The following is a 24,095-nucleotide window of genomic DNA, read 5'->3' on the forward strand; positions in this document are numbered from 1 at the left end:
TAGCTTTCCATGTATGTGCTCATCCCACAGGTCTTAGGCTCAAGACAGGCAGTGGCAGCTAGGGATTCGGCCAGGAAAAAAGGGATGACTCTTAGGAGCACCAGACCGGAGGAGGAAAAAGGTTGGGGATGAAATGATGAAATGATTCAGAGGCCAAGGGATCCACCTTAGGCCTTGGCAAAATTTCAGGGTATTAAAGGGCACCAAACCCTGCTGGCTTACCATAGGACTCCCCCAAGGCTATCCCTTCAGCCAAAGAAACAACAATTTTTGCTTAGAATTAACAAAGCTCTCAGGAGGGCATAAATCCGTTTTTGTTTCCCAAGTAATTCTCGTCTGCCTTCACTTACAGCCTAGTCCTGTACAACCTTGGGATCAGACTGGCAGCCCAGGGACTCTCTATGCTAAAAGTAGACCCCCAAATGGGCCTGAATGAGTCTGACATGAGACCAATCATGCTTATGTTCCTCTATCTACTTCTTGCCCATCAGGGAGGTCATTACTTCCTTCTCCACTAGGTGTCCTTGCTAGGATCCTTACTGCCTAGGAATCAAAAATCACAGCTCAAGGAAAGCTAACTTTCTGCATGAGCATGTTACACAAGCAGTAGAATTAGAAGCCGTCTTAGTGCTTCAGGGGCCCAGGAGGGAGGATGCTCCAACAGAGAAGACATGATAGTAGGTTAGCCAGATTTAATGGAACTAAATGATCATACAGTAACATTTTATATACATTGACAAAAAGAGACCTTGCAACTTTTTTGGGAATTAAAGAAAGCAAGCACTGGTGAGTCCATCCTTGTGGGGAGTCTTTTTGGACTTGGAAATGGAGATTAGTATTTTGGTCTTTTCACTTCAACTCTGCAATGGAAGGAAAAGTGAGTCAGCCTAAGATCAGTTCTCTAAGCAATTCCCACAGTGCCCCAGAAGAAGAATGCTGGTGCTCACCCATCAGCCTCCATCTTCTTCCTCTTTTCAATAATCTACAAAAAAGAACAGTTACACCCAATAGTTACACTGTCAGTCTGATCACGTGAGGCACAAGGCAAACTTCTCTCCACGTCCATGGCTTTCTACCCCACTGCCTATTCCTTTTATCTGTGGGCCAGTGTCTCCTCCCAGCTGAAGTCCACCCAAGAAGTGATCTCACTTACTGCACTAATCTTCTTCCACTGGCGATCAAGCTCTGCCTTATCATTGGTTTCCTTAAAGCGCCTCGTTTTCCGCCCTTCAGACATCTTGATGCCATATTGGAATGCAGCTCTGAGAAAAATAAAGGACAAATGAGGGAAAGAAGGCACCAAAGGTTGCATGACTGTACAGAGGTGTTCCCAGATGGCCCTATGACTAAAGAACCTGTTTAGGAATGTCTCAGCCAGACTACCCTCAAACCTGGTGAAGGCTAGCCCACTCCATCATCATCCCTCTCCTTACTCCCTGGCCGTATTTAGTACCGACTCACTTGGGCAAAGCCTCCTTGTTGTTCATATACTCGCTGTATTCCTCCTGGGTATCAAAGTCCCAGCGGCCTAAGGGTCCTTTCTTATTGCCCTGTTGGAAGACAGAATGGGGACAGAGAAGGAAGAGATGTCATAGAAAAAGAATTTTAGCCCTTACTAAAGCCAGGTCCTCTCACAATCCTGTTGCATTATTCGTAAATCCCACCCTGATAATAATAAATGCTTACTATCTACTTACTATGTACTGGGCATTGTTCTGAACACTAAACACATATTTAATTCTCTCAAATGCTATTAAAAGAGAACCACAGTCCTCTCCATTCTCCTGATGAGTAAACTGGGGCATAAGCAGTAAAATTAATTGGCAAGGCCATAAAACTAAATAAATGGCAGAACCAGGGTTAAGTAAGTCTCCAAGATGGAAATAAACCAGGCTCAACCACTGCAGTAAACAGAAACAAGGAAAAAGTAGATGAAATTTCTTTACCATTAATGGTGTTATGTGTCAGGGGTTGAGGTTTGTTTTGTTTTGTTTTTTTAAGCAGCCTTCACATCCAGCATGGAACCCAACACAGGGCTTGAACTCAAAACACTGAGATCGAGATCTGAGCTAAAATCAAGAGTCTTTTCACCTAACTGACTGAGCCACCCAGGTGCCCCAAAGTATTATTGGTTTTTTTTTTGTTTTTGTGGTTTTTTTCTTAAGTTTTTTTTAAAATTTATTTATTTGACAGACAGAGATCACAAGCAGGCAGAGAGGCAGGCAGAGAGAGAGGAAGGGAAGCAGGCTCCCCGCTGAGCAGAAAGCCCGATGCGGGCCTCCATCCCAGGACCCTGGGATCATGACCTGAGCCAAAGGCAGAGGCTTTAACCCACTGAGCCACCCAGGCACCCAGTATTTTTGTTTTTAAGACTAGCAAAGAACATTTCAATCCTGGCTAGAATAAAATTTGATTATTTTCTAAACACTGAAATTTCTTCTACCCTTTCTATTTATGCACTAAAGGCTTGCTTACGCCTACAATGGAAATCAAAATCTGACACTTTGTCAGAAATAAGAAGAAAAAATCTATTTTTGGGTGCATGGGTGGCTCAGTTGGTTAGGCAACTGCCTTCGGCTCAAATCTCGCAACAGGCTCCCAGCTTGGCAGAGAGTGCTTCTCCCTCTGACCTTCTTCCGTCTCATGCTCTCTCTCAGTGTCTCTCTCTCAAATAAATAAATAAAATCTTTTGAAAAAAAAACCTATTTTTGGCCTATCTCGTTTTGTTTTGTACAGTTAAGCTTCCCATGACTCCATAATGCTGCTGCTCTTACTGTTGCAGTTGAAGGAAGGTGAAGGCCCAGAAAATGAGACACCAATCTGTTGGGAGGGGGGGAAGGAGGTATGTGCCAAAAAGTAACTGCCTAAGACTCCCCACTCATCCTTCCAATGCCATACCTGATCCATTTTGCTGTAATCCACCTCCTCATCACTATCCACAGCCATGTCATCCATCCTGAAAAGAAGCAAAAGTTAGACAGATGGTGCAGACCCAGACCCCTATGCTTTAGCCAGAAACCTTCCCAATTAAGATGCTATATGCCTAAAAATGACCAACACCCCAACCTGAGACCTCCCACTCAGTGCCTAAAAGAAATGTTCATCCAAGTAAAAAGTACCCCTTAGTCCCAAGTAATCAGATTTCCACTTCAGCCTCCTCCCCACAACTTGTTCTCCAATCATCCCAGCCTCCCTTAACGGTCTCACGTACGTGGCTGGGTAACACTCGGCATAGCTATTGGACATTCCAAAGAAGTCTCCCAGCTGCTTTTTGTCCTCTGGCTTCTTCAGCATATGCTATGTTAAAGAAAATAATTCTAGGGGCGCCTGGGTAGCTCAGTGGGTTAAGCCTCTGCCTTGGGCTCAGGTCATGATCTCAGTGTCCTGGGATCAAGCCCGGCATCGGGCTTTCTGCTCAGCAGAGAACCCTGCTTCCCCGCCCAGCCCTGCCTGCCTCTCTGCCTACTTGTGATCTCTCTCTCTGTGTCAAATAAATAAATAAATAAAATCTTAAAAAAAAAAAGAAAAGAAAAGAATTCTACCTATAGCAGAAAAGCTTCAAGAAGGAAGGACCAAGGGCTCAACGTCCCAACATGAAAACTTTTAAGGACATGAATAGATCCTCTGAGAAGTGGGAAAGTCGAAATAATTGCATCCCTGACAAAATTTACTATAAAAGGCAAGAGGCGGGGTGGGGGCGGGGGTTGTGGGGAAGCAGGGAGGTAGGTGGAATTAGAAAGAACACAGGACAAGTTTTCTAGACTCCAGCAACGTATTGAAATAAAGGATATGATTCAGTGCCTTCCCAACCCGCAGACCCAGCAAACTTTTCATTGATTGACTTGATCAACTCCTTAGCAGATCCGGGTCCTAAGGGAAAAAAGATCTCTGTTCAGATTGTGAAACAAGAAACTTACCTCTGCTCCCTCCCGAAACATACTTTCCAACCTGTTTTCATAAAGTCATTTTTTTAAGCAAAAGAGAAAGCTTTTAGCTAACAAAACTTTATTCAAATTCCAACTAATAATGAGCTACCCCAGGGCACCTGGGGGGCTCAGTTGGTTCATCAGCCAGCTCTTGGTTTCCACTCAGGTCATGATTTCAGGGTTATGGGATTGAGCCCTACATCAGGCTCCTGGCTCTGAGGGACATCTCCTTGATTTTCTCTCCCTCCACCCCTCCCCCAACTTATGTGGGCGCACGCACACCTGCTCTTTCTTTCTCTCTACTGGAAATAAATGAATCCTTAAATAACAAGCTACTCTGGTTGAGACGGAGTTATGTACACAGAATACTGCCAGTTCGACCTCCCTCACATCTTCAGAACCCTGCAGGTGGAGGAACTGTATCTAGCAGAGCAAATATGCCCTGCCATTGCCCAGGAAGATTCGGGTAACTCCAGACTCATCTTCTATTTCATGAAGCAAGACATGGATCTTAATGAGAACTCAGATCAGGCAGTCCCGTAATCCCAGCCTTTGCCAACTCTGAACTCTAGGACAGCAGCCTCTCAGCCCAAGAAGGCCAGAGCCAATGCAAGAAGATGTCTCAGATGTCACCCACCTTTGTCAACATCCATGGGCTGGAAAGAAAACAGAAACTGAAGTGAGTATTGCCATGAGGGATTTGTATTCATTCCTCCCCTGTTTGACTGATCGGTGAATCAATTCCCTACCCACTTTTGCCTCATTTTCAGGATGCTTCCCACCCTGGATTAGTTGAATCCGCTGCTGCTATGGAGCCCTGAGGCACCTATATTAACAAACAAATCTTGTACCTGGCAGAGCAGACACAGACGGGCAGCTCCCCACTTGGTAACCAGGGCCATATCTCACCTCATCATCCACTTTTGGCTTCTCAAAGTAGCTGTGCCTCTTCTTCTCTTCCTCTCTCTCTCGGTCCCGTTCCCTCTCCCGATCTCGTTCTCGCTCCCGCTCTCTGTCACGGTCTCGGTCTCTCTCCCGATCACGCTCCCGTTCCCGATATCTCTCCCGCTCCTTATCCCGAGGCGTCTTGGTTGTGGACGGCACATAATCCCCAATGTCTTCAAATATACTAGAAAAACAGATCACTAGCTGCCAAAGTCATACACACTTCCATTTTCCCTGGCCATTTCTCCACAGATTCTCATATCAAGACCTCCCCAAAATGCCAAAGACAAGAAACAGGGAACCCTTTCCTCACACTTAGCAGGTGACAGTGCTAGGATACATACTTCATGTCAGCCTCAGGGGGTTTCTTCTCTTCCATCTTCCCTAAAATATAGAAAGGATAATGAAGAATACATTCCTGAGTTGATTCCCACTCAAGGAATCATGGGTGGGAATTCATGCTCTCCAGCTCTGAATACTCATTAAACATCTGTTTAGAAGGTGGAATAACAAAAGCTCCCCATACTTTCCCTTCTCAAGCCTCAAAGCTGTCCATTGCTTCCTGGGAAGCTCAAGCAGACAGAACCTGTGTGTAACCATCTCCTTGTTAATGCTCCATTGCTCCCATTTTTTTTCTGCTTCCCAGGAGCCTCCCAATGTTCTAGACACAAAAGGCTCCAGGAAACCTTGGTTCCACCCTCAGGTGCCCCTCCAGAGTTAAGGTTTCTCTCCCTAACCCTCCAGATTACCTTTATCCTTCTTCTTGAGCTTCTTATTGCGGGTACCCTGCCGCAGGTAGGAAAGGATCTGGGTGAGCTTGCTGATTACAATGTCATTTGTGGTCAGTGTGGTCTGGGCCTAAAAACCCGAAGCAGCAAGGATATTATATCACAGTGCAAGAATCTCCTCATTCATTCACTCTTTCATTCACTTAACCAATTCAAGGGTAAGTTATAACCAACTCAGTGAAAAAACAGGGAAAGGAGGTGTCATAGAACGTTCCAGTCACACAGAATGACATATACAAAGACCTGGGTCAAAAGTGAATCTAGGTGCACCTGGATGGCTCAGTAGATTGGGCATCTGACTCTTGATTTCAGCTCAGGTCATGATCTAAAGATCATGAGACCAAGCCTCACACTGGGCTCCGCAATAGGCGTGGAGCCTGCTCCAGACTCTCTCTCCCTCAGCCTTTCCCGCCCCTACTTACACTCTCTCTCCCTCTCTCTCTTAAAAGAAAAAGAAAAAGAAGTGAATCTAGCAAGCTGGGATTCACTGGAGAATAAACTGGAGAATCATGATGAAAAAGTGGTTCAGGACAGAAGTTGCCAGGGTTCGTATGCCACAACAAAGACTTTACTCTTTATCCTAATAATGAGAAACCATTGAAACCTTCTCAAGTGTGGTGAGATAAAAATTCCTATGTTGAAAATATCACACTGGCCACATGTGAAAAATCACAATGTAAAAGGGGATAGGAAGACTGTGGGGGTTATGACTAAAGTGTACAGGGGGTTTTTTGGGTGGGGTAGAAGTGGATCAAAATTTTTTTCCCCAAATTTTTTTATATTGTGTGATGGCTGCATAATTCTATGAATATACTAAAAGCTGCTAAGTTACACATTTTCAAAAGGTGGATTATGTAGCACATGAATTATGACTCAATAAAAAAAAATAAAATACTGAAAAGAAACCAGAGTGAAAGCGAGGAAACAAAACAAGGGCATCTTTTATTAGTTCCAGTCAGACATGACAGCTTCAACTGGAATTTTACTGATAGAAATAGAGAAAAGTGAATGGATTCAACTAACATTTAGAAAGTTAAAAGTGGACAGGGTTAAATGTGGTGGATGAGATCCAGCGCAGAAGGAAGGCAGACTCCCAGATTTAAGGCCCACCTGACAGGCTCTCAGGACTCAAACCACTTACCTCCATGGTGGGGCAATCAGCTTTGCTGCGGATAAGGGTGGTGGGGATGTCCGTGTCTGCATATTCATCATCCAGGTCTACCACATAGGCCATGCGGCCCGGCAGGAACAGCTCATTCCGTTCATATGCCTTACTCCTGAAGAGCGTGCGGTAAACGTTGCGGCCTACAAAAAGAGAACCAGGAGCAAGCACAGCCACTGAGAAACTTCTACACTAACAGCTGCTATTTAGTAAGTGTTTACTCTGTACCACCACACCAAATACTATTGCCTCAGTCTTCACAAGAGCCCTGTAAGGTACACATCATTATCTCCTTTTAAGTTATCAGAATACCAAAGCTGAAAGGGAAGTGATTTACCTCAAGTCACACAGCTACGAAGTGAGAGAATAAAGATTGGGACCCAGTCTATCTAACTCCAAAGCCTGAGCTCTTATCCACTCTTCTACATTGTATTCTCAGGGGCACTATGGGCTTCGCATTGAATTAGGCTCTGTGAGGAAGAAGGATGAGGTGTAAAGGGATACTGACAATGATGGAAAAATCAGGTTGGCTACATACTCAATAAAACAGACATGTTGCATATAGTATTTTTAATGGCTCCAATAATCCCATGAGGTGAATTAGCCCTATTTTTGCAGAGAGACAAACAGGCACTGAGATGTGAATGAGTTACCTAATATCACATCCCTAGTGTAGTTTCATCACCAGGATTCAAACCCAGGTCTCTGCCTGCAAATTCTGAGCTTTTAATCACCTCATATGCTACCTCTTTTAACAGATAAGCTATAAGCTGCCTTCCTCAATGCATAAGCCACAATCTGCAAGAGCTTCCAACATAAATGAGGAAATATTAATAATAAAGGAAATGACTAAGTCCACATCTAAGTTCTGGTAGAGTATTCTAAGAAAACTAGCTAATGTCGGGGCAAGAAAGAGGAAAGCAGTTTGAAGGGAAGGGAAAGCACATCTTGCTCAGACCATTAAATTGCCTATAACCGACCTAAAATGCACAACCACTACTGTAAAAATTCTGTACTCACCCAAACGTGTCTTAAATTCAATTTTATTCTCAGGATCCTCATCTTTCCTGAAAAGACAAAAAAAATTTTCTTTTTTACCAAATGTGTTCCTACTTTAGGTCCCACTTTCCTAAACCCGCAACTTTCCCTGGCATTTACTTACTTGGTTTCCTTCTGGGGCTTTTCCATAAGTTCTTCCTCTTCTTTCTCTTTGCTGGCAATCTCAGCTCGTACCTAACAGGAAACCAAGTAGGATTTAGACGTTTATTCATTTTACATATGTTTATCTAACACCACTATATACCACATTGTGCCAGGAACTAAGAACTCAATACTGAGCAAGACAATATAGTCCTTGCTTTAACGGAGCTTACAGCAGAAGAGACAAACAAACAAAATGTGAAAACTATGCTATGTGAAATAAAAGAGCTATGCAGAGATACAAGAAGTGGGAAGTGAGGAGTGGGGTTTAACAACCTCACTTGTTATGGTTAAACAACCATACCTGGGTGATCAGGGAAGGTTCCCCCCCCCCCAAAAATAAAATTAAGGCTGAGACTTAAAGGATGAGTACCAATTAGTCCTAATCAAGAGCCACTATTACTCTTCCTATATGGACTGGGCTGAGAGCAGTCTCCCCCCTTTCACTTTGAAAGGCCCATACAAGAGGATTCAGCATTCTAGGATTATTCTTTACCCACCCACCATGGCTCACCTTTTGAAGTAGAGCAAAATCCAAACCCTTCACCAAATGGGTGTGTTCCATGTCACCACCCAAGAATTTGGATTCCTGGATCAACTGTCTTCTCTTCTCTGCAGCGGATTTGTCCCTGTATAATGAAAGAAGCCACGTTAGAATAGTTATTTGTGAGTACCAAGTCCTTCTTGAAATAGCTCAGCCTGGGTTCCAAAGTAAGGAAAGTATTAACAAGAATTCACACTGTGATTGTAGGCCACTGGGATGCTGAGGGAATCCTGCCCTGGTAGCCTGGGTACTCACGCTTCAGCAGTGGGGCCCACAGCCCTGTAGTTAGCTGTGGTACTAATCAGCTCAGTTTCCTCATAATCTTTGTTGACCCCATCTCGCCGTTCCTTGGCACGGTCACGGTACTTCTCTGCTAGTTCCCTCTCTCTCTCAATCTCTTGTTGACGAAGCTTGGCATAATAACTGTGACCAGAGAAAAACAAACATGTAAGGCTCACCAGCTGCTATCCCAAGGTCAGCAGAATTATTCCTACCTGTTTTATCCAACTGTCTGGTGAAAGCTCATATACATCCTCATAGAACTGCTGGCCAACTCCGGATAGTCCTCAAAATCAGAATTATAGCATCTTCCAGCTCACAGATAGACTCTTTCAATGCTACCATGGAACCTTCCATCTGTCATTTCAGAATTCTTTAATGCCACACAACTGTGTATCACTCAGTCTCTAAAGATGAGACTTTTCTGTAGGGCAAGAGGAAGTTATCTAAACTTTTATCACCTTTTATTTTTTTTTTTTTAAGATTTTATTTATTTATTTGTCAGAGAGAGAGTGAATGAGAGCGAGCACAGGCAGACAGAGTGGAAGGAAGAGTCAGAGCGTGAAGCAGGCTCCCTGCGGAGCAAGGAGCCCGATGTGGGACTCGATCCCAAGACGCTGGAATCATGACCTGAGCCGAAGGCAGCCGCTTAACCAACTGAGCCACCCAGGCGTCCCATATCACCTTCTAAATTTCAACTGAAAATCATTCCTGGGCCCCTGGGTGGCTCAGTTGGTTCAGCTATCTGCCTTCAGCTCAGGTCATGATCCCAGGGTCCTGGGATCAAGTTCCACATTATGCACCCCGCTTGGTGGGGAGTCTGCTTCTCCCTCTGCCTCTCCCCCCAACTCATGCTCACACTCAAAAAAAAAAAAAAAAAAAAAAAAGAAAGAAAAAGAAAATCATCCCTTGCTGGTCTTCCCCCAGAAGAGATAACAGCAAAACACAAGGTCCAGAAATTTCAGTATCTTATAAATAATCATGATGATGGGTTGCCTGGGTGGCTCAGTGGATTAAGCCGCTGCCTTCGGCTCAGGTCATGATCTCAGGGTCCTGGGATCAAGTTCCACATTATGCACCCCGCTTGATGGGGAGTCTGCTTCTCCCTCTGCCTCTCCCCCCAACTCATGCTCACACTCAAAAAAAAAAAAAAAAAAAGAAAGAAAGAAAAAGAAAATCATCCCTTGCTGGTCTTCCCCCAGAAGAGATAACAGCAAAACACAAGGTCCAGAAATTTCAGTATCTTATAAATAATCATGATGATGGGTTGCCTGGGTGGCTCAGTGGATTAAGCCGCTGCCTTCGGCTCAGGTCATGATCTCAGGGTCCTGGGATCGAGTCCCGCATCAGGCTCTCTGCTCAGCAGGGAGCCTGCTTCCCTCTCTCTCTCTCTCTCTGCCTGCCTCTCTGTCTACTGTGATCTCTCTGTCAAATGAATAAATAAAATCTTTTAAAAAAAAAAAAAATCATGATGATGATGGTGATAATGGCAGATAAGATTTACTGGGTGGTTGCAATATGCCAGATACTAGTGCTAAGTGCTTACATGCATTACTACAGTTGGTCCTCATGACAACCTGATAAAAGTTATGAAATCAGGGGCATCTGGGTGGCTCAGTGGGTTGAGCCTCTGCCTTTGGCTCGGGTCAGGATCTCAGGGTCGTGGGATCAAGCCCCACATTGGGCTCTTTGCTTCCCGCCCGCCCCCGCTCTGCCTGCCTCTCTGCCTACTTGTGATCTCTGTCAAATAAATAATAAAATCTTTATTAAAAAAAAAGTTATGAAATCACTCTACTCATGGTAATACTGAGGGTTAGACATGTTAGGGAATAACCCCATCATTATCCAGCTAAGAACTGGAGAGATGAGATTAAAATACTGCACACTGACCCCAAAGTCCTAAATTGCCACTCTACCTATCGTTCTTCTCCACTAAACCAGAGAACCTCAGATAATAAAGGAAAACCTTAATCTCCAGCCTCATAGTAACTACTGACCTCCACGCCTTTAAAAAAAATACTGTCCACCTTACAGTCCAACACTCCTTCATCCTTCCTTTACCTTTTCTTTTTTCTCCTTCGTGCAGCTGGATCTTCATCCTCATTGTACTCTCTTGGCATCCTAAAAGAGAAAGAAATTCACTGATAGCAAAATATTGCCACAGCCCCAGAAACCCCCAACAACTGGCTTTGAGGACTGAAGGCCTAGAATATGGAACAAAGCAACAGCTTCAACCACGCAGAGATCCAGACCACTATTTGTAGGTGAGTGTTTCTAAGCTTCAGAAAGCAGCAAAACCACTTGAAGCACTATTAAAATTCTACCTCAGCATCTGAGTTCCTAGAGCTGCAATGGTCCCTGAAATCTGTCCATTTAAGCACTAGTGGTATTCTATTAATACAAGTAGTATGTGGAACGTACTCAGATCTTAGCACACTCTAGTCTTCACTGGAGCTTCAATCTCCAGAGAGGGAGAATCAGAATTATAGGCGTCAAAAAAGAACTAGCCTTCCAGTTCATACGACATCTAGTTCAGCAGATTCTGTAGGAAGGAGATGGGAGACAGGTTGGAGGACCCCAGAACTTACTCATGGTGACGTGACTTAGAGGGCGGTGCAGAGGTGGGTGCAGCCCTTGGGGTCATGAGAAGTTTCCTGAAGTCTTCATTGGTGAGTTTTGATCTAGAAGGCAAAAATTTTAAAAATTAGTATCCAGTAAGAATCAAAAAAGGAGTATGTTAAAAACCATGGTTAACTTTACTAGAAATCAAGAAAATACAAATTTAAAAAAAAAAAGCCACTTTTAATGCATCAGAGTGTTGACTATTACAAAATCTGATAAATCAAGTATGTGTGAGAATTTGTAAAGTGAATATTCCTCTGAGAGGCACATAAGTCAGTACAGCAAATGTGAAAGCAATTTGGCTGTATCAAAATTTAAGTGGGTATATCCTATGACCTACCAACTCCATGCACCCATATTTAGCTTTGTTAATTATTGGAATAGGAGTATAAAAAGGCGTGTAAATAAAATTTCAGTTTTGGGGTTTTTTTTTAAGATTTTATTTACTTATTTGACAGAGAGGGAGCACATGCACAGAAGCAGGAAGAGCCAGCAGGTAGAGGGACGGGGAAAAGAGGCTCTCTGCTGAGCAAAGAGCCCAACATGGTGCTTGATCCCAGGACCCTGGGATCATGACCTGAGCCAAAGGCCAATGCCTAACCAACTGAGACACCCAGGCACCGCACAATTTCAGCTTTGAAAGTAATAAAAACTTGGAAACAGCCTAAATGACCATTAACTAAAGACTATATCATGACAGTATTTCCCACGTGTGGCAGACAGCAATGATGGTACAAGAGATAATTTTAATCAGTACAGTGACAAAACTTCACTCCTTGGGGCGCCTGGGTGGCTCAGTGGGTTGGAGCCTTTGCCTTCAGCTCAGGTCGTGATCCCAGGGTCCTGGGATCGGGCCCCGCATCTGGCTCTCTGCTCAACAGAGAGCCTGCTTCCTCCTCTCTCTCTCTCTCTCTCTCTCTCTCTGCCTACTTGTGATTTCTCTCTGTCAAATAAGTAAAATCTAAAAAAAAAAAAAAACAAAAAAACAAAAACTTCACTCCTTGACCAAAGTTTAATCGGGTCCATTTGAGCCCTCTTCTGACTTTCTTCCTTGGCCTGCTGTGCCCAGTTTTAGCAAAGAATCCTTCTAAGTGTTCCCAAGGAAGACAATGCTCAAGATTACTATAACAGGAATAAAGACTACTGCAATAGGGGAGAAGGACTGAAACTCAACTCTGAAAACAAACTGGGACAACTGGACGTTTATTAAAAAAAAATTACTGGGGTGCCTGGGTGGCTCAGTGGGTTAAGCGTCTGCCTTCAGCTCAGGTCACGATCTCAGGGTCCTGGGATCAAGCCCCACATCGGGCTCCCTGCTCAGCAGAGAGCCTGCTTCCCCCCCTCTCTCTACCTGCTGTTCTGCCTACTTGTGATCTCTCTTTCTCTCTGTCAAATAAATAAACAAAATCTTTAAAAAAAAATTATTAAGAGAAAACTGGCTAGCCATTAAGGGTAGGGAAAAAGGAGCTTGACTTGATCTATTTGATTACTTAAGGGGACTCTCCATAAAATGGCTTAACAGCATTCTTTGCTTAAACTGAACCTAATAGGACTTGCCAAAAATGGATCCCAGAGAAGCTTGATGAAAGTCGTCAAAGCAGGAGTCCTTGGGGTGCCTGGGTGGTTCAGTCAGTTGAGTTTTGGCTCTTGGTTTTGGCTCAGGACAGGATCTCCAGGTCCAGAGATCAAGGTGTAGCATATCAAGCCTGCACCAGGTTCCACACTCACTGGGGAGTCTGCTTCCCCTCTCTCTCTGCTCCTCCCCACTGCTCACACACTCTTACTCTTTCTCGCTCTCTGAGATAAATGTGTTTAAAAAAAGGAGGGGAGGGAGTCTTTGTCACTTACGTGAAAATAATTTTTAAGACCATGAGTGGAGAAATTAAGCAAGTAGCAAAATGATATAATATATAATACAACATCACTTAATTTTAATATGTCAACTTACAAAATAATAGTATATCTTCCTCAGACCTACATGTATGCATATAAATGGATTTTAAATAGAAAAAGACACATATGAAAAGGAAAAGGAACAGTGGTTACTTCCAAGAAAGGGACTGGAACTGGGGATGTTATCAAAAAGAATATTACTCTTACTTCTACTTCAATTTTCTACAAGGATGAATTCCTGTATCATATAATTAAACATTAACTTTAAAAACTCGCACCCTCGCAGCCAGAACTTCCCCTCTAATATTCTTATGCAGTCGACATTATGCAGCTAAAGTTCAGAGATAAAGGCTCATGAGGTACAATTTTTGTCACTATCCTTGTTGACAAGACATTTATAATTCCTTCACCATTTCCACACCACTCTATTCATCCCCAGCTCATATACTTAGTCCTATACTGAAATACTCACTGGTGGAAGGAGTGAGGATCATCCACATCGTGGCCATCTGGAGCCAAAGGGTTGGAGAAAGGCTCACCTTAAAATAAGTAAATAAATAAATGAACAAACAAACAAACAAAAAACCCTGGCGTTAATTTAATAAATCTATTTCGTGTCAGTTCCTGTGCAAAAGTTGGGACTATATTAATGAACAATACTGATGTTTTCACGTCAAACTGCTCCCATTCTAGTGAAGAAGAAAGGCAAAAGCAGCAACAATGACCACACAAAGTAGTAGGTACCCAACTGAGAAAATACAAGGAACTCTTGGTGCAAAGGAGGGAGCCCCTAAACCGGCGCTGGAGGATCAACAAATACTTCCGGAAAATAACATCCAAGATGCTGCGATTAAGATAAACTGGCGCGACCCAAGATTAAGTGCAGGCGGTAGGGGCTACTTCACAGACAATACACACCCGTCGTCACTTGGGGCTAGGACAAAGCTTAGAGACAACAGTCCGGAGCTGCCCGGCTTCATTTGATACTAAAGGGCTTCGCCAGATTTCCACCACCCGCACAGTGCTTAAACTCTGAAGCGAAAACAACACTCCAAGCGTCCCAAGTCCTGTAGGTAATAAAGGACAAATGACCCGAGCCTTACTGTCTCGCTCTGGCATTTCGTCTGCGGTGTTTCAACGCCAGCAGGAACTGAAGCTCCAAAGGCAACACAACCAGGACAAGATTTTTCCCACGATGCACCTCAGGAACAATCCCACAGTGCTTTGCGCTCCGCAGCCCTTCCGCCTCCGCCCACTCGCGGAGAAAATGGAAATAAGCGGCACTCGCCTTCTGCAATGCTTTTAAGACATTGGCTAAACTTTACCCCGCCCCCTGCAAGACATCTAACTATCGCGGGAACTGGCAGGGCCGCGATTAGTCAGAGTGGAAAACTTGGCCGGAAGTCCTAGGGCGGGGAGTTAGGCACTAGGGGAGATGGCGGTTGCAGCAGCGAGTCGCGGGATTGGGGCCAAACTTGGCCTCCGTGAGATTCGCCTCCACTTGTGCCAGCGCTCACCCGGAAGCCAGGGCGTCAGGTGAGGTGCAAGATGGTATGCCGGTAGGCTTCGGGGCGCCCAGGTCATGACCTTTACCTCTCGGATGTTTGGGGAGTCCCGCGCGTAGACAAGCACGTAAGGCTTTCTCTCCCCGCCCCCCAACAGGGAATTCATCGAGAAACACTATGTGGAGCTGAAGAAGGCGAACCCCGCTCTGCCCATCCTAATCCGCGAGTGTTCTGATGTGCAGCCCAAACTATGGGCCCGCTACGGTGAGCGGGGAAGCGGGCAGTTTGGGACCCCGATAGGAGAACAAGGGTTAGAGAAGAGAAGGTCATCCAGGGTCACACAGAAACCTGTAGGGATCCTGGAACTCGGACTTCGGCCTTGCTTTTGACGTTGTTTCATATAAACCTACATTCGTGGGGTTGTAGAATGCTGGTGTCTCGAGTAATACCAATATGGATGCGGGCCCTGCCCTGCATAGGGACCAGGAGCTGTTGGTTTCGTAATTCGAAACGGGGTTCATATTGGGAATCGATGCTCATCAATTCCCGTCGAAGTGGGTCCTTACACATGACGTGTGGGTGTGGTCAGTGCCGTTTCAGGTAGTGTGAGAATCTCAGTAATACAAGCATATGCTCTGTTGATGTTAAGGTTAATGTTAAGCTCTGCGTTGAGTACTTCCTTGTCTAAATTTCATTTAATCTTCATTAATTATATGAGGGGGTGGATTCTTCTTTTCTTACTGTAGAGGTTAGAACGGTGAGTCAAAAATTTTACCAAACAGGGGCAGGTGCTGGTTCAGTAAGTAGAGCATAGGACTCTTGATCTCTGGTTCAGGAGTTAAGCCCCATGTTGGGCATAGAGCTTACCAAAAAAAAAAAATTTTTTTATGAAACATACCTAAGATTACATAGCTAGGATACAATAGCCTTTAACCTTTACACCTGTCCCCCCTTTCTAGGATGAACTTCTACCAGATTTTCATGGCTAGCTCGTTAGAATTCATGATGTTGTTACTCAGGTCTGAAATTATTTATCACCTCCTTAATAAGGCATTCCCTACAAATCATATAACACTGCCCTTATCCTGTTTATCATATTCTTAAGTTTACTAATCTGGAAATTATGGTCATGTTGCTTGACACATAGTAGGCCTTCCTCTAGGAATGTCGGGGCCGGGAGAAAATAAGTCATACCTAAGGTTAACTGACTCTAACAGTGGATAACTGCAGTATATGTTAAAAATTGTTTGGAGGAAAAAGCCCATAGACTAGGGGAGATGGATGCAAATTACTTTAGTGTTTTATACTAGGACTGGCACAGAATTGGCATCCAGCCAAGGCTAGGCCCGGGCAAAGCACTGTTGTGGCTAATAATAAATACCTTACCACGCCCCTAAAAACTACCTTGAAACATCTTCCTTCCCATGGTGGCCACCCAGAATCAGCCAAAATTCTAGTTGGATCTGGGCTTCCTAGATGTGTTTGAGACCCCCTGGATCAACTCTAGACATCCCAAATACACCTTGGTCATATCTCTGTACTACTTTTCTCACCCTAACAAGACTGTAAGTTGAAGACAAAGACTTTTATTAATATTTTGGTAATCCCACAGTGTATACTAGATATTTAACCCCTATTCTCTCTCCCCAGCATTTGGCCAAGAGAAGAATGTCTCTTTGAACAACTTCAGTGCTGATCAGGTAACCAGAGCCGTGGAGAATGTGCTAAGTGGCAAAGCCTGAAGCCTCCACTGATTCAGAGCAACAGCCCCACAGGTTGGGCTCTGTTGGACCGAGTACAATGTGAAAAAAGTGTTCTGTTCTGTATAAAGCTTGTGCTGAAAACACCAGCTCTGCATGTTCTTACCCTCATTTTACCCTCTACCCCTTATCACACAACCACTGAGGCAAAGCAGTTTACTATAAAAATAAAACTTTATTCTGTCCTGGACACAGGAGCAGAGAATATGAGATGTCATTATGGTTCTAAATCCTCAAAAGGGGATCCAGGGACAAGGAAATTGAGAGGGGTGGGGGAGGTGATGAGTTGAATGAGTGATATCGAGAAGCCAGGTCACCTGTGAAGAGCAGTCTTCTGGAGAGCATGCACACGATCCTGGAGCTGTGCCTCTTCCTGATGTTTTTCTAGGACCTGAAGCCCTGAATGCTGCACAAATGCCTCCACAGCCTGAGGGCAGGGAAAAGGATTCATCACCCGAGTTCCTGTGCCCCAACACTAGATTCCCACAGCCTTACAGGTTAGCCCACCTCTATTTGGAAGAGTGCCTTCCCAACCAGAGGCTGCAAGTTCTGAACTGGAGTCCACATAGGCTTGCCAGGCCCAGAAAAGTGGCTATAGATAGGATGGAAAGGGAAAGAGGCCATGGTGAGACTACAGGCCTCAGAACAGGGGTACCAGGGCCAAAACTCACCTCTGGCCGATAGAGGAACAGCAGATGCAGGAGCTCTAAACTCTGGCCTACTACTTCAGTGTCAGAGGAAGCCAGTGTGCCAATCAAGCAGGGGAGCAAGGGCCCTGGCCATAGATGTTGGCAATAAGCACGACCCTTCTCTGCCACGTTGCACAGAACTGTGAGCACCTACAGAGAGACATGTATAGAGTCCCCACAAAGGATGAAAACTAAAGACTAATCATGGAGCTAAAATATATGGAGTGCTGATCATGTGGTCAGGCACCATGCCAAGCAAACACATGTTTTTTAATCCTCAGAGCTGCCTCAGGTAGCACTGGTATTCTCAGATTACACACGGGGAAACTGAAGTTCAAGGTGGTAAGCTGATCTGCTTAACTAGCAAAACAGGTTAGGGAGGGGCACCTGGGAGGCTCAGTGGGTTAAAGCCTCTGTCTTCGGCTCAGGTCATGATCCCAGAGTCCTGTGATAGAGCCCCAAAGTTGGGTTCTCTGCTCAGCGGGAAGCCTGCTTCCCTTCCTCTGCCTGCCTCTCTGCCTACTTGTGATCTTTGTCTGTCAAGTAAATAAATAAAAATCTTAAAAAAAAAAAAAACCAAAACAGGTTAGGGATTCACACCTGACTGGTTTGGCCCTGAAGCCGTCCACACCACACTACCTACCAGTCCTCAGGTAAGGATACTTCTGAGTGCAAAGGCCTGCTCCCAGTGTTTTTACTTTGGCCATAAGATCCAAGACTTAAGTGACCCCAATACCTACCAATACGCTCACCACATTAGAAACTGGCAACAACTGCAAAAGAGGCTTGATCAGATCCATGGAGAGCAAGGAGGTACAGAAGCTAGGACTATTTGCTGGAAGGGAAAATGTCAAGGTAAAGTCCCTCAAACAGGGACCTGAACCTGCCACCTGCCCCCAGTCCTACCCACCTCAGCCCAGGCAATGAGGAAGCATTCCCAGAACCTAAAGGTCTAGGCCGAGGCACATTACAGTACATACCAGTAAGGTTGTTGAGGAGCCAAAGGCACTCAGGAAGCAGGCTGGGCTGTTTCTGGACAAAGAACTGCAGAAGGATATATAAGGCCGCCACCACACGCTCATCTTCAAGCTGATTTGGCCCTCCCATAACCTCCACTGCTGCTTCTGTTAGCAAGTTGCTTAGACACCGAAGTACAGGACATACCAGCTGCAAAGACAAGTTGGGAGTACAGTGTAAGGGGGAAGGGGTTACCTACATAGTAAGTAGCAAAACCGGAAGAAAGGTAGCTCAGATCTTGACCTGTCCTCTTCACCTACCAACTCCAGTCCTGCATCCTCAGTTCTCTGGACAGCCCCAGCCACGTCCAATAGCAGCAGCCTCAGAGTGGAGAGACCCCCATGGGAGATAAGCAGCGCATTGTTGACCTGGCTAGGCAATAAAAAGCAAGTACTCAATCAATCCCACCTTGAGGATGGCAAATGGCCTAGAGTGATGGGTTTCCTGGGGTCCAAGCAGAGAAGACCACAGGAGGAAGAAAACTCACTGCAATTCCAGAAACCAAAGTTCAAAAACCCGAGGATCTGGAAAGGAGCCCCAGGGCAAGTCTGTGGTACTTTTGCAAATGGTCTGTGTTACCTGCAGATGATGTAGTGCAGGCACCAGGCAAACTCCACAGCAACCCCAGGGTTTAGCTTTGGTCCAGGTTGCAACAATTGTAGGATATGCTGGGGGAGAGTGGAGCCCAAGACGGAACTGCCAACAGGAAAGTTTTGAGTTGGAACCACAGAAGACAAGATGCCAGTCATTCTTCCCAAACCCTAACAGCAGGTGGGAAAGTATCCAAATCCAAACCTCTTCCCAGCCAGATACAGAGCTAAAATGTGCACTGGTTTCAGAAACAAGACTGAATCTGGTGTCCGGGGGCTACATCACCAAGTAGGTCACATACGCTTCCACATCTGGAGATAAAATTTTACTTACGGGATGATCATCTCTGGAGCTTCCTTAGCTTGCAGAAGCTGGGACAAGGCATATCCAAGGGCTTCCAGCACAGTCAGATGGGGAGACTAGAAGTAGACAGGGTAGAGATCTGACTATGGAAGCTGGGTCATAAGATTTCCTATGACTTTCAATCCCTTAGCACAGGGCAGAGGCTGGAGCTGCCTAAACAAAGCAGAGGGCCATGTAGGGACAAGACAGGGGAGGACTGCCCAAGGAGGGAAAAAGCAGATGGATGCTCACCTGGATGCAGGCAGCCAAAGCAGGAACAATGCCCTGTGGCAGGAGCCGCCTTCTCACAGCCTCACTCTCCACAATCAGGTTACCCAGTGTATACAGACAGAGCTCCTGAGAGTGGGACAACAAAAGCACGGGGCATGGCCTGTCTCAGGCTAGGGTGGGGGTGGGAGAGCAGAGGATGACGTTTTCCCTTTGAAGTTCTGGGTAAAAGGGAGTGGAAGGTGATGGGCATATGTATGGCTATGGACATCAGGGGAAACAAATTTTCTTCTTCCCCCTATGTGCCAGCTCAAACCAAACCCAAAAGCACAGTATTTAAATCCAAGTCAAGAACAAGGTAGGAAGGGAGAGGGCTTACTATAAAGTCTGAGCTGTGACCGGAGAGGTAGGTGAGAAGGTAGGAAGTGGCTGGCAGGCAGGCCTCAGCCACCGCAGACTGCTCGGAATGAGAGAGCTCATGAAGGCACCGAGCGGCCTCTAGCTGCAACAGGGCTCGGTTGCTGGTCAGAAGCCCAACCAGGGTCCGCATGCTGCCCTCCAGCCTACATGAGTGAGTACCAGAGCCCTGCTCAGCCTGTGCCCCATCCCCTCCACACTCCTGTCCATCCCTCAGAGGCCCAGGCCCCACTCACCACCCATACTGACCAGATGAAGGTTTGCTGCGTCTGAGGGTGCTGCAAGCCTCGACGAAGGCTGACCAGAGCTCTCTCTCTCTGCTTTTCATCTGTCCCCCACTGTGCTAACTGAAGGAACTGCTGGATCTGGAGTGCAGGGTAGGAAGAAGAGTGATGGAAACAAAGTTGCCAGAAAGCAAGCATGAATCCTACTCTGTCCACCTCACCTGTGAGCACTCTAATGCTGCAGCGTCCCTAGAACTTGTCATTCAGGCTAATATGGCTAATAACCATCAATCCGTCCCTAGAACTTGTCATTCAGGCTAATATGGCTAATAACCATCAATCTTGCAACAGAGTAGACAAAAGGACTAATCAGAACTGGGTTTAATAATACCAGCCCTGTCACTTACTTTATAAGGAAACTAAACCTCAATTTTTCACCTGAAAAATGGGAATAATGTATTTCCTGCCTTCTTACAGAGTTATTTCAAGGATAACATTTAAATCTTTCAGTCTGGCACAACTTATCCCTCTAGCCATTCTCCCCATGCAACCTATACTCCAACAGCACCCAGCATAACATGACTTGTTTTTTAATGCTTCCAAGCTTTTGCACGATCTATTCCTTCTGCCAGGGATATCATCCCCAGGTCCTCCACTCCTTACAGATTTCTGTTCCTCTTTCTAGCTTCCTTTCAGACTTAAGGGTTTCTATTGTGCCTCATGTTTCCTTCATGACAGATGGTAACATGCCTGTCTTCTTCACTGGGCTGTTGCAAGTACCACGAAGAAAAGGACTCTCCTCATCTTTGTGCACTTCAGTCCCCAGCACAGTGTCTTGGGATGAAGTAAGCACACAATGAACCAACAAACCAATGGTATAACCTAGACATGAATACTTTTGTAAACAACATATGTAAACCTAGACAATATAAACAAAGGGGATGCCCAATGCCTGAATGAATAAATCAGCTAAAACTAACCATTTCATTCACTTAGTCAATAAATAATTACCATCTACTATATGCCAGATACTATAGGGCATCTGAGTTTTCAATGACAACAAATAAGATAGGGTCTAGGTTCCCAAGGATTTAAATTCTAGCTGGAGAAACAGTAAACAATTAGAATGATTAATATTCTGCAAACAGGCTGTCAAGACAATACTAAAAAGGACCCATTTTTAGATGTAGCAAATGTAAAGGCCTTGCGACAAGAAAGATCCTAGCATATTCTTTCAAAAACTGAAAAGGGAGAATGTTGGCTAAGATGAGTAAACTGGCAAGGTTGGAGCTGGGCAACCATTCATCTAGGAAGAAAGGATTTTTAATTTCTATTTTTTTTAAGATCTTCTTTTTACGATTTTATTTATTTCAGAGAGAGCACAAAAAGGGGGAGTAGCAGTGACTGGGAAATGCAGGCTCCCTGCTGAGCAGGGAACCAAATACAGGACTTGATCCTAGGATCATGACCCCAGTTCAATGCAGACCTCTAACCGACTAGGCCATCCAGATGCCCCAAAGATGTATTTATTTGAGAGACAAAGAGAGAAAGCCCGCACAGAAGAGTGACAGAAGGAGAGGGACAGAGAACCTCAGGCAGACTCCATGCTGAGCACGGAGCCCAAGAGTGGGCTCCAAAAGCTCATGACCTGAGCGGAACTCCAGTCGGAGACACTTAACCCACTAAGCCACCCAGGCGCCCCAAATTCTGGATTTGTGAGAGACACATCTGACTGATGTATGGAGAATGAACTTCAAGGCCGCAAGCACAGATGTAAATGATCTGTTAGAAGGCTACTGTGTGTATACAGAGAAGATGGTAGTAGCTGCGATGTTGACCACCTTGAAGACGCCAGGGCTCTTTAAGAGATGAAAAACGCCAGGACTTGATGTACTGATGTGGTGATGAGGGACACAGTTCTCGAGGATGATTTCCCAGTTTCTGGTTTGGCCCACTGGATGGATGGAGGTACTGAAGGGGCCGAGCTCAAAAGGAATTTTGGCGCCAGTGGGCGCAGAACTCACCAAGCACCCGGTCCCCTCACCTCAGCTTCCCCGAGGATCATGGCCACACATTCCCCTTCGGCTTCCTCCAAGACGTCGTCTCTCAACAGCCTCTTACTGACCAGCTGCTGCTCCCTCCGCGCCTTCCGCAATGCTGAGGGCAAAGGAGCCGGCTAAACGTAGGAGGGACATCTAGGACCCCCGTCTGCCACCCGGGGGCCTCATCTATCCCCGATTGCCATACCATCCGCCATACCACAGCACTCCTCCGTAGTGGAGGAGCTACGGTACCCCCGCCGGTATCTTCCCGCCTTCCTTGCCCTCCCGCACCTGCCTCCCGCTCCCGGCGCTGGCACCGTAGCTCCTCCACTACGCAGCCCACCGGCCTGAGGCGGCCCTGCCGTCCTCTCCACATGGCTGAGCTGGAGAAAATTCGCAGGGAGCCCAGAATCAAAGAAACCGGCCCCAAACCTAGAAGAAGGCACCCGACTGCGCAGCTGTAGCGCAGGGCGGAAGAGGAGGAGTGAGTGGGCGGAGCACAGTGCAAAATGGTGGCGGGCGGACCAAAGGAGAGGCGGGGCGAAGAGACAGTAGATGGGGTGGGGCAGGGGGCAGGGAGGGGCGGGGCGAGAGCTAGAGGCGGGGTAGGACTTGGGCCGCGAAGATCTTAGGCAAGACTCAGCAACACGCGCTCCGCCTGCGGTTGGTTTTTCTCCCTCCCAGTTCTCTTTCCCAATTCCAGGAAAGAAATTCAACCTTCATCTGGACTGCAGTGCGTCACCTTCCGCTCAACAAATACAACCTCCCCAAACCTAACACACTCTAAAGATTTTTTTTTTAAGATTTTATTTATCTATTTGACAGAGATCACGAGTAGGCAGAGAGGCAGTCAGAGAGAAGGGAGGAAGCAGGCTCCCCGCCGAGCAGAGTCCTACGCGGGGCTTGATCCCAGGACCCCGGGACCACGACCCAAACCGAAGGCAGAGTCCCTAAACCACTGAGCCACCCAGACGTCCAACCTAACACACTCTAGACGGACATTCAAAACTATCCTGAGTTTTAGGAATATTTCACCAAAACCTCAGCTCTCACTGATGAACACTGGATTGGCATCACCTTACTGAATGTTCTCCACGACAATTATCCCCATTATGCGCATATGAAAATGAGACAAATATAATTATTTCACTGTTCTGCATAAAAGTGAATCACATTATTTTGGGGATAAAGTAATCCTTAAACCAGATTTGGAGCACCACTAACTACTATGTACTGGGGAAACACTGGTGAATGAAAAAACCATGTTCCTCACCTTCGAAATCTGAATTGTGTCAAAGTAAACTTTACATGGTCTAATCACTGCATACCTCTCCAGTCTTCACTGCAGGGGCACATCGCCTAATTCATCTCTCCTGGGATCTTCTTTTTTCCCTAAAACAAGCCCTCCTCTTTTCCTCCTCCAGGCTTTTGGCCAGGCTGTTGCCCTGCCTACAGAGCCCTAACTCTGCCTGAACACCGCACCCTCCCTCAAACCAGCACCCTTCCCTTAATTAACACTGCCCTCAAGATCTCAATTCCAATGTCCCCTACTCAGAACTACTGGGCCTCTGTCCCTCAAGATCTCAATTGCAGTTGTCCCCTACTCAGAACTACTGGGCCTCTGTCCCTCAAGATCTCAATTCCAATGTCCCCTACTCAGAACTACTGGACCTCTGTCCCTGTCATAAGAGCCTATAGCGCCATATACTTCATAACCATTTTTACTGTCATGAAGTTACAGTGTATTGTTTGATGTTGTCCTCCCCAAATCCCATTCACAGCTCCAAGAGAATGGAGTCCTGGTAGCAGTTAAGCATCTTTATTGGAGGGGGTGCCTGGGTGGCTCAGACCGTTAAGCATTTCTCTTCGGGTCAGGTCCTGGGATGGAGCCCCACATCAGGCTCCCTGCTATGCAACGAGC

The 24,095-nt window shown here is 45.8% G+C and overlaps 3 protein-coding genes and 1 long non-coding RNA gene across 14 annotated transcripts; 2 read left to right on the top strand and 2 right to left on the bottom strand.

Moving 5' to 3' along the window:
- Positions 1–677: 677 nt before the first annotated feature.
- Positions 678–14,598, bottom strand: IK (IK cytokine). The gene is made up of 20 exons (XM_082725343.1): positions 14,463–14,598; positions 13,832–13,898; positions 11,433–11,525; positions 10,906–10,965; positions 8,821–8,988; positions 8,536–8,650; positions 7,984–8,054; positions 7,842–7,888; positions 6,801–6,964; positions 5,621–5,729; positions 5,216–5,255; positions 4,836–5,055; positions 4,564–4,582; positions 3,792–3,870; positions 3,212–3,292; positions 2,899–2,956; positions 1,462–1,550; positions 1,154–1,262; positions 948–982; positions 678–860 (listed from the first exon to the last, which is right to left on the bottom strand). Exons 1-20 carry the CDS (start codon positions 14,476–14,478, stop codon positions 833–835), a joined length of 1,668 nt encoding a protein of 555 aa, XP_082581469.1. The 5' UTR covers positions 14,479–14,598; the 3' UTR covers positions 678–832.
- On the top strand, positions 14,586–16,829 carry NDUFA2 (NADH:ubiquinone oxidoreductase subunit A2). Of its 2 annotated transcripts, none has more exons than XM_082725418.1 (3): positions 14,586–14,895; positions 15,022–15,128; positions 16,515–16,829. In XM_082725418.1, the coding sequence occupies exons 1-3, from the start codon at positions 14,795–14,797 to the stop codon at positions 16,604–16,606; spliced, it is 300 nt and encodes a 99-aa protein (XP_082581544.1). In that variant the 5' UTR covers positions 14,586–14,794; the 3' UTR covers positions 16,607–16,829. The 2 variants fall into 2 exon arrangements, with proteins under 2 accessions (XP_082581544.1, XP_082581543.1); XM_082725417.1 differs by having other exon boundaries at positions 14,614–14,895; positions 15,022–15,214.
- On the bottom strand, positions 16,780–22,653 carry TMCO6 (transmembrane and coiled-coil domains 6). Of its 10 annotated transcripts, none has more exons than XM_082725407.1 (12): positions 22,518–22,649; positions 22,177–22,289; positions 20,158–20,273; positions 19,871–20,054; positions 19,516–19,620; positions 19,255–19,340; positions 18,910–19,026; positions 18,591–18,702; positions 18,294–18,480; positions 18,054–18,148; positions 17,296–17,463; positions 16,780–17,051 (listed from the first exon to the last, which is right to left on the bottom strand). In XM_082725407.1, the coding sequence occupies exons 2-12, from the start codon at positions 22,195–22,197 to the stop codon at positions 16,938–16,940; spliced, it is 1,305 nt and encodes a 434-aa protein (XP_082581533.1). In that variant the 5' UTR covers positions 22,198–22,289; positions 22,518–22,649; the 3' UTR covers positions 16,780–16,937. The 10 variants fall into 10 exon arrangements, with proteins under 10 accessions (XP_082581533.1, XP_082581529.1, XP_082581532.1 ...); XM_082725403.1 differs by having other exon boundaries at positions 22,466–22,642; XM_082725406.1 differs by having other exon boundaries at positions 22,492–22,628.
- LOC309862059 lies at positions 20,297–21,312 on the top strand. The gene is made up of 2 exons (XR_014310297.1): positions 20,297–20,399; positions 20,449–21,312. It is a non-coding gene; the product is annotated as an uncharacterized lncRNA (long non-coding RNA).
- Positions 22,654–24,095: the final 1,442 nt, after the last annotated feature.

Source organism: Mustela nivalis (genome assembly GCF_964662115.1).
Source record: "Mustela nivalis genome assembly, chromosome: 3".
In the NCBI taxonomy this organism is placed as follows: domain Eukaryota; kingdom Metazoa; phylum Chordata; class Mammalia; order Carnivora; family Mustelidae; genus Mustela; species Mustela nivalis.